The sequence below is a fragment of the Chenopodium album genome, chromosome 13 (assembly GCF_948465745.1).
Source record: "Chenopodium album chromosome 13, dcCheAlbu1.1, whole genome shotgun sequence".
NCBI classification, from domain to species: domain Eukaryota; kingdom Viridiplantae; phylum Streptophyta; class Magnoliopsida; order Caryophyllales; family Amaranthaceae; genus Chenopodium; species Chenopodium album.
Window position 1 is genome coordinate 25690370 of NC_137846.1, and position 10197 is coordinate 25700566.

Sequence of the window (10197 nt, forward strand, 5' to 3'; positions counted from 1 at the left end):
AAAGGAAATTGCTTAATTTAAGGTTTGACCATGCTTAAAAAAAAGAAGATAAAATCAGCCAATGAGATTTAAGTATAGTGGTAGTCCATTTGAAATGGACCACTGTAGAAACATCCTAAAACTTGAGGCTAACCTTGCTCTTACTCAGCTTGAGTAACTTGAATTTCCTCAAAAAGAAAAATAGTTTTATTTTGCTGATTAGTTACAGTGTATTTTTGTTTTGCCCAATTTAACTTGAATAATCCCAATTTTTAATTATTCTGTAATATTCCCAACTTTAGAATATGTTTTCTTTGTTCAGTCTTGAAACCCGATAACTTGATGAAAGGGTTAAATTGGTGATTGTAATCATAGTTATCTAACTGACTAGGTAGTTTGATATTTTAAGATGACAATTGATAAACAGTTGAACAATATGTAAAGGAATATAGAAATTGAAATTGAGCAGATTATTAGGAACATCGTTATAGATAGATTTAGGCTGATGCTCAATAGTAATGCATTTTAGTGAGCGGTGACGACATTATCTACATTAAGAATTTGAAAGGAACATAAACTATCCAATATATTTAGAAACATCTCAACTCGAATCCAAACAAAAACAAAGGCGTGTGCCGCTAATATTAACATCATATTGATCCTTCCACAAGCAATTGAGAGCACTCACGAACACAACTTTACCCAAATGCTCCATGGCTCCATGCCAACATTCAGGGAGCATTACATCCCCAATTCCATTTTACTTTGCTCCAGGCTTCTAGGGTTACTACAGAGATTGAAAGATAAGCTGGATATCAGTTTGTAATTACAATTATAAGGAAACCAGAGTCGAAAGATATTTTTATAAAGCATGTTTAAATATCTAAAAAGTGAAGCCAATGCCTTTAAAAGTTGTTAGCCAGACCATATTTCAAGTTCCCGAAACATTATTATCAATGGAACATTAGCAAAAAGCTCCTTTTATGAATTTTAAAGAGATTTATTAAAACAAGGTTGATCAAAAAATGTTGATCAAAAAAGGATGCATTCTATTAACCTAATTTTGACTACTACAAACTTATTAGAGCACATATTAGTTGTATCATGAAATTGGGTAACCCTTATTGATCCTTATCAAAACCTAAAATAAATTGGAAAAAAGGGGAATAGGGCCTAAGTTGATTCTTCATGTCAAATTAAAATAGCATGTTATACAGTAGTTACTACAAAATCCCGTCATGCACAGTTCTTTTGCATGAAATCCAGCAAATAATTAGGCTTGTATTTCAAACATATCACAGCATATATCCATATGAAAATATTCAAGGATTGTAATAGGCATCACCTATAGTTATAAGTAGAAAGCACCAATTCTTGGCATACCTTAACTGAAAAAATCTCAGGCCTCTCAAGGTAACGACGTGTTTTCAGTTTGTTTTTCATCATCATCATCATCAATAATGGCAGTTCCAGATTGAGATGTGTCCCAATCACAAGCTCCCTCGCAAATAATGCAAGGAATCTAAATGTGAACTGAGAAAAGGCCAGCTAACTGTTTAAAAAACAGGATCCCAAAACCAATTTAGATCATTCTAGCCCACCTCAGTTCGATATGCCTGTGCACCCTGCCTCACAGAATGTGCTGCCATACTTCCTTGGAGTTCAGAGTCCAAGCAGGCAGGGTGCAGGCATTGCCCATGCCCCTCAACGGGGCCGGGCAAATCCAAGGGTTGCATCATGTTGTTGCTGTTGCGACTGCACAAATTGCACAACAAATAATATATAATAATATAGAAGGACAAAATGCCAAGATGAGTATAACTAATTACAAGAATTTTCTCCTACTATTTTTTCTCCATTATCTAAACCATTTTCATCTCACCATTCATACACTTTCCTTACAATATCAAATTTCATAATTTTATACAAGATAATTTGAGGATGTAAGAAGTATTTTTACAAAGACCTACGCAGACAGGTAAGACACCTAAATTTTAACCAGCATCAAATCACTAACTAGTGTTATGGCTACCTATGCTATTCAAAATCCAAATATCACCTTAAGTACCCGTGTGGGATCCTCAACACCCTCACATAGGTCGTCAGACTCGTCACCTGCTATTTCGAGTGCTGCTAAAGTTTCCAAAACTAAAGCTCTAAAGTATGAAATTACATTTTAACCATAATTCACTACCTACAACAGTATACAGAATATTCCTTCAATATTTGATTCCTAACCAGATACAAAGCCATTAGTTTAATATGTAACAATCAGAGTGTGTTATGCTCTATGGTTTCAACAAGGTACTCCCCCTTATGAAGAACAGGTACGGCAGTTTGTGGCCGTTCTCGTACTAGGGACAACTCGGGGACATAATCCCCAAGCCATTGCCAAAAATTTGGGTACAAAAATGGAATATGGATACGGCGATCCCTGAATTTGTCTCAGTGCTACTTAACTCCCCTCAAGTCAACTCACCTGTCTCCAATTAAATTTTTGTTGGGACCTATAAACATTTGTTTACATATACGCCAAAGATTTCCTTTTTGGAAGGAGGGGGGTTAAAGATACACAAAATAGGTGTTTCTATGTCACTGACCTAAACATACTTTTGATACAAAGACCTTTAAAAATGGAGAGGAATAATAGAATATAGGAGAACCATGAGAGAAACAATTGCCAAGCAATCAGCGATCAATTGGGTCAAAAACAAATTCCTATGTGACATTCTAAAATCCTCCAACATCATTGTATTAGCCATATATACTTTTTTTAAAGCTGCCATTGAAAAATTTACATTTGATACGAATGATAATTTATACTATTTAGCTTTATTATACAAGCAAATGCAATTAATTTTTGTTGGGAGCTATCAGATTTTTTAATTATAAACCCTAATACTAAAGGAGCTTAACAGAGTTAGCCCAATGATGTAGCTTTGACTCTAAATATTTAATCTTCATTTTACCCCACTTTTAACAAACAAAGAACCTCTATGCAGAGCTAAAATCTTCCTCTGTAAACATAAGATGTCCATGCTTCCAAGATCTAGGTTACAAGAACCACCCCCTCCCCCAAAAAATAAATAAATAAATAAAAAAAAAGCCTAGAGCATTGGTAGATGAATTATTCTGTAATCTCACAATTTTGACCGTATTGGTACATTAGTAATATTGTAATGAAGGAAACTCAATAAAAAAATAAATAAATAAAGTAAATCAAAATAATAGTCAGGCAAATTGTGGACATGCCCTTTTCCAGCACTGTGGCCAAAAAGAGAGATACATATGAGTATATGACAACAGAGTTTGTTTGTTATTGAAGTGAAAACAGAATTCTCCACTACGTCAGACCTCCCCCCCCCCCCCCCCCCCCCCCAAATATTTTTGTCTTACCAAGTTGCTAATTAAACAGCAAGGACCTATCATAAACCCAAACATCCTGGCCAAATTGACCAACAGGAAGACGTACTAAATAATCATGAAATTCGAACAATCAAAGCAACATGCCCATTATTCTCTCTCAAAAGCCAAAATCTTCACAATAGTCATAAGAAGCCAGCAAGCATGGAGACAAGGCCAGTTAACCATCATTAGACTATGCAAGTATAATTGTATAATTACTTCTAAATAAAGGTAAAGGTAGAGACAATTATTTCCCTCAGTGGTTCACCTTTCTCAATAATATGCCCAGGAAGGGCCGTTCCCTTCCCTCCCATTCCCCAACTACAAAATATAAATAGAGAATAATTGCATACCTGCTGATATGACTGGTGAATATGTTCATGAGGATGAATGAATGGCATTCCAGGATGCTGACAAGGGTAATGAGTGGTATGTAGATATATAGTAGATGCAGAACGTGGACTAACATGATTTGGACTATATGCAGCCATCATGGCCTCTGGATGACCATAATTGAGACCTGCAGGGTTAGACGGAGATGCCCATGGAGGTAAATGCTGTGGGAGTGGCCGAGGTGGATCAGCAGAAATCTGAGGCCTAGGAGTTGAGCCAAGTTGAGGAAATTCAGTATTATAATTAATAGCCGGGGAGTACATAGGTTGGACAGTATAGGGCCCAGCATTGAATCCAAATCCAGGGTCAAACCTTTGCAGATATCTGAACAAACAGTCTTAATCATTAGCATATAACTTTAAAAAAATATGCTTTGGCACACAATAAATATGTGATTGCAGAGAAATTAATAGTAAAACATATGAAGGCAATATCGAACTGCAGAATTAGTTTTACAAGCATCAGAAAGACTACTACATCATAACATTAGAAAGCTAACGTTTTGGTTCAAAATAGGATAGTTAAGAGAAAAGATGTAATTCTGAAACCTAAGGAAATGTCACTAAAGAAAGCAATATTTTATTCCAGGGCAAATAGTTGACTTTTGATATGATACTTGGCAAATTTAAACAAGAGTGCAACAGAGAACTAGAAATCCAATCATCTGTATTTAGTTATGTCTTATGAGCAGAGGACAAGAAAAAGTGATACCTGCTATAAGGTATGATATAAAGTCCAGAAGAAGGAATATTTTAAGTAATATACAAGCTACACATGAAATCACCTAAAAGCAACCCAAGAGCTATTTGGGGATGATCAGCTCTTCAATAAATTTTATCGTGTGAGAACAAAAGGCACATACAGCAATAATACAAAAACTTTAAAGGTGATGATAGGTTGATAACTGAAGTTTGCAAATTAAAACGCCGCCTACAGGCAGATTTTAAATATCAAGAATGTAATAAGCAACTTCAATTGACAAGTTATGCTTTACATGTAAAATAGTGTAACTTAGATCTAGGTCTATAATTAAAGTTCTAAATGACTTATGCTAACCAAGCAGAAATACATATCCCTGTATATTATGGGGGTATTGAGGGGGTAAAGGGGAAAATGTCCATGCAAATTGCAGCCGAAGCTTAAAAACCAACAATAAATCAACACACAACACTCCCTTCTCTCTCCGCCACCCCCCCCCCCCCAAACCAGCACACACACACAGAGTATAAAAAGGAAACAATGTGTAATATCATATAACTCGTTTGTTCATGCTTATACACCTGGATCTGCTAGACAGCATTCGAGTGAGTGAACATGTATAGTGAAAAGGCCAAGTTAGTAGAGCGAAGAAATTAGATTTAAATCTCTCTTCTTTCTGGGAACAGGGAGTGAAGGATTCAAGAAGGCAAGAATGAAACTATCCAGATAAGAAAACCCAAACCATATTAAATTAAGCGCATACCTATCATAATTCCGGTCATAATCAGGATCTTTGCGGTCGATTTCACGGTCTCTAAAAATAGCAACCCTATTATTGGGTCTGTACCTACTAACAGGGTCTTTTTCTGTTCTACTTCTAGCTGACCTACTGCTACCATTTGAAGAATCAACTACTGAAACAGCCCTCCCGCTACTCAAGTCAGAAGCTCCAGATGCAGGTTTCTCATCAACTTTTGGCGGTCCCAAAGATGGAAGCTGCAAGTTATCTGCTTTTTTTACCTCAACTTCAGGTTTTAAACCATGAGAACCATTTGGGTTATTAGAATTAAAAATTCGTGCACGAGCTCTGTTGTACTCCTCTTTTCTTTCCTCGACACTTTTGTTATGATTTGCTTTTTGAGAACCAGAATTACCACTGCTTGATGAAGATGAATGCTTTTGAGGCCTTTGCTTAATGGCAACCTTGACAATGCCATTGTCTTCTTGAGGCAAGTTTACAGGGATATCTGCCAGGCGGATACGAGGCAAACGACACTCAGTTTTAGTCTTTTGGACTATAATTCTGGAGCCCGACCCATCAGGGAGACTATTATCTAGCAAAACCATGGACTGCAGAAAGTAATGCTGAGCAATACGATGAGCAGCAAGCCTCAAATAAGAAGTTGGAAGCTGCTGAAATTCCATTTGTTGCTGCGTAGGATCCTGAATAAACTGTTCAACATCTTGTTCCATTCGCAGGACTGAAATCAACAATCATATATTCAACACCAGAACTTGTAAATAAAATGACATCAACATGACAATACACAACAAAACCACTCAGAAGATTAGAAGTTGCAACCCAAATAGACACATGAAATCCTAATGATGCTCTTAAGTCATTGGTTCATAACAGAACTATGACATGGAACTGAATTTTATGGTACTAATAGCTTGACAAGTTGCAAAACAAATAACCGAAACCAAATAGAGCAAAAGCATATTTTTTGTGGAATCATGGTGACACATACACTAACAATTAAGATATGTCGTTGATTACATGACTTCAATAACTCTTTAAAAAAAAAATAGAAAATTTTAGGATTGCATTTAAGAGACGGCTGCAAAGAAAAACAAACATCATCATTTTGGTACAGAACTGCTTAAAGCATGGTATACGTTAATAAACTACTCACATTCGTACACAATGAAACATAAAGCTCTGATATGGATCTCACTAAATTAGTCACAATCAACAGAGCAATATTACGAACACCTCATAGAGCTCATGTGAGGAGAAAAGGGAGGAATGAAAAATAAGAGGAAAATAATCCCAATTACGAGCCTTAATGATTCATCCTACAATTGATGTGCTCCAAAAAAATACAAATGAATGAATGATGGTATCATGGTCCTCAAAGCAGATATATCATAGGGAGACGAGAGTTTTAACCAGCAATCTACATGCTACATCTTAGTGATACCAAAAGGCAAAAACAATCTTAAACTATAAGCATCCCTAAGAAAGTGAGGATGCAAACACTCTAAACTACAACTTTCACAGCTAAACAAATTACACAACTCATACAATCATACAGACTGTTCATGTAGTGGGATCCCTCATATATACTAAGAATAATAGATACACAAAAAAATGAAAAAATAGACATATAATTAAACTGCAAATCAGTTTCCACAAACGCAGCTGATTCTGTATTTACAAGCAAATCAACAAAAAGTTTCCATATCAAGACCCAAACCGAATAACAGCAGACAAAATACTTTCCTTAATACTTTCCACAGATCATAAATGCAGGAAATGAGCTAATCATCCTACGTCCTAACTAAGGTCAAACTGCAAGTCCCCAAATTGACAACTATAACAATGCATATGCAAAATTTGGCATTGGGTAGATGTAATTAGGCTCACAAAGAAACTTATTCCACGAAGACTACAGCTTCAACACCATTGCAGTTCCATCAGTGCTCAATTCAACCCAAGGTGGATTCAAGCTCAAAAATGCAATATAGACTACAAATGGACCTAAATAATGGCCACGTGTATTTTTGAATCACATAATTCATCAACGGAACTCAATTAGCACCTTAGTACAAAAGAAATACACTCAAGTAGCAAACAGCAGCTCCTTCATCCGATTAATATTTCCAGCTGGTTAAATATTAATCCAAAATGAATTGTCAAGAAATCTACCAAATTTCTCGATACCCATAGGATTATTGTTTTATCTTTCTGGGCTAACGCAACATTGGGGCATTATGACTTTTATATACATTAGCTAATGCTTGATTCACAGCACAGCTAGAGACAACCACAAGTCAACTAGCATTGCCACATTCCTATAACAGGAACTGTCTAACCATAACGAGACAACATAAATCCACAAATACACCGCTATCATGCATTTCTTCTATTCTTGATTTCGACATGGTAGAAGGTCAAGATTTATCTTCATTAAGTCACACCTAACAAAAAGTGGGAATAGACACCGTCGACAGGACAATGGAGTTAGCAATACACCACTGATCACTTCGAAAATAATGTCCTCACCAATCCCACCTCGTCCTATAACAGCTTCACCTATATCTCATCGAAACTTTTCGATACCAAAAATTAATCAAACTATTCTACAAACATAACTTTCTGCGTTCTTGGTCTAATTATATAGTACATACGCAACGAAGAATCAGCATAATTTCAATTCAACTTAGCAAAGCACAGAAAAATACACGAATCTGAATAAAAAAGATCAAAGAAACAGCAAATAAACTTACTCGACAAGCGTTCACGAGGATTTTGCAAAGCTTCACGAAGAAACTGATCAACCTGATTAATAGCATCATCCGAAAGCCCAGCGTTTTCAGCACCAGTTGAAAAAGCCAAATTGAGCGAACCAGAAGTTGTCAAATCATCAGCTGAAATAGAATTGCTTGGAGAAGATGAAGTAACAGAGTCTTTGATAGAGGAAGAAAGCAGCAATCTCTTCATACTCTCCTCCACATCCGCCACTTCCCATGACTCAGGATCTTCAACAGCGTTTCCACCCTCCATTGTCGAAAGTCGAAGAAGCTAATGAGATGGAGCTGCTGCTGCTGCTGCTGCTGCTGCTATGAATTTTGAGGGTGAAGTGATCATCAGAAAGATATGGTTTTCATGGCGGAAACCCTAATTTGTTGATGAGAATTGATTTTCATGGAAATTTGGGGATTAGGGTATGGAGAGGAGGACAAAGTTAGGGCAACAGATGATTGAATACGAGAGAGAGAGGAGATAGGGTTTGACGTATTTCTGGGCTGAGACTTTCTGATTTTACGTGTCAATCAAGCGTAACTAAAAAGGAAAATTTTCAAAAAAAAACATTTTAAAAACATCATTTTGTGGAAATAAAACGTTTTAAAAGCTTTTTGGTTAAAATAAACCACCACGTTCATTTTTTTTGTGAGAGGAAACCTATTTTCCTAATTAGACTCTAATTAATTTAATTAAACTCTAATTTCTTCTAATTAACCTCTAACCCATCAAATTATTAAATAATTAAATTTAATTAATATATATAAAAAACCACCACCCTCTTCCCTCCTCCTCCCTTTCCTCCTCCCCTTCTTCCTCCTTCCTCCCATGGCATCAACCCCCCCCCCCACCGAACCCGCTGTCCAAATCCCCCACCTTCAGCGACCTCCTCTACCGCCAGACAATCCTCCCTTTCTCCCTAATCATCGCCCGACAACCACCTCCTTGATTTTGAAAACCCTAGAAAATTGATTTGGGGGTTTTTAATTTTGTGCATCTTGCTTGCAATTGATGGTTGTTTTGGGTTTGATTATGTATGTATGTGATGGTAGGGTGATTTAGAATCAAATTGCAATCAATTTGGACTTGATTTGAGCATGTTTGAGTAAATAAGAGCCAAAAATTCGAAGGGGGTGGTGGTCGCCAATGAGAATTAGGGGGAAAGGGAGGGTCAACCGGCGATGGAGGTAGGTCGCCAGAGGTGCCGGGATTTGGGCGGCGGTTCGGTTGGTGAGGGGGTTGCTTCCAAGGGAGGGGGAAAGGGAGGAAGAAGGGGGAAAAGTGGTTGGTTGGTGGTTGGGGTGGTGGTTTTTTTAAGTAATCTAATTATTAAGTAATTGAGTGGGTTAGAGGTTAATTAGAAGAAATGGGAGGAAATTAGATTCTAATTAACTTAATTAGAGGATAATTAAGGAATTGGCTTTCCTCTCGCAAAAATAATGAACGTGGTGGTTTTTTTTTAACTAAAAAGCTTTTAAATGGTTTTTTTTTGCAAAATGGTGCTTTTAAAGGTATTTTTTTGACAAATTTTCCAATTAAAAAATTTAAAAGCACGACCGATTGATGAGTGAGTGAGATGACCAAAGGTACATATGTCAATTTGGATGTTCGGATGGATGAGGTCACATCAGGTTGGGTCGAGTCAGGTCAATTTTCAAAGCTGTGTCATATCAAATTATTGTGTGTACGTGAGTCAAAATCTGAGTTGGATATTTTTGGATCGGATCAAGTCGGATGTGTTTTTGACACCTCTAACCAAAAGTACAAACCTTATTTATCTCAAAAAACTTATACGGACTACGAATAATAATTTAGAGTTTGGCATTGTTTGGCAAATGGTTGTTTGCGGTTTGCTGGTTCACTTGACTTGTTAAACCAGCAGAAATGTTTTGCAGTTTATAATGCCTTTTGAAATTGGTTATTTGATCTAGCTGTTTATAAAAATATTTGGTAAATTAGTTGTTAGCTGTTTATTAGATAATTTGTGGGCCAACAATACTAACTTACTTTCAAAACTTTTGAAACCATTTAAACAACACTTCTAAACCTTCCCATTACTTAAATCAATAGTTTAGAAGTAGTAATACAAGTTTTCATCATAAAATCATAAAAAAAAATACTCTTTTATTTATCAAATTTCACCATATATAGCTTACAAAGTAATTTGAAAATTCAAATTACTTATAGTATTG

General features: G+C 36.2%; 1 protein-coding gene across 1 annotated transcript; it reads right to left on the minus strand.

Moving 5' to 3' along the window:
• Nucleotides 1-482: 482 nt before the first annotated feature.
• Nucleotides 483-8524, minus strand: LOC145574714 (uncharacterized). Its single transcript, XM_081632562.1, has 5 exons — nucleotides 7990-8524; nucleotides 5240-5957; nucleotides 3738-4101; nucleotides 1363-1734; nucleotides 483-766 (listed from the first exon to the last, which is right to left on the minus strand). Exons 1-4 carry the CDS (start codon nucleotides 8264-8266, stop codon nucleotides 1684-1686), a joined length of 1410 nt encoding a protein of 469 aa, XP_081488688.1. The 5' UTR covers nucleotides 8267-8524; the 3' UTR covers nucleotides 483-766; nucleotides 1363-1683.
• Between the last annotated feature and the right edge of the window lie 1673 nt (nucleotides 8525-10197).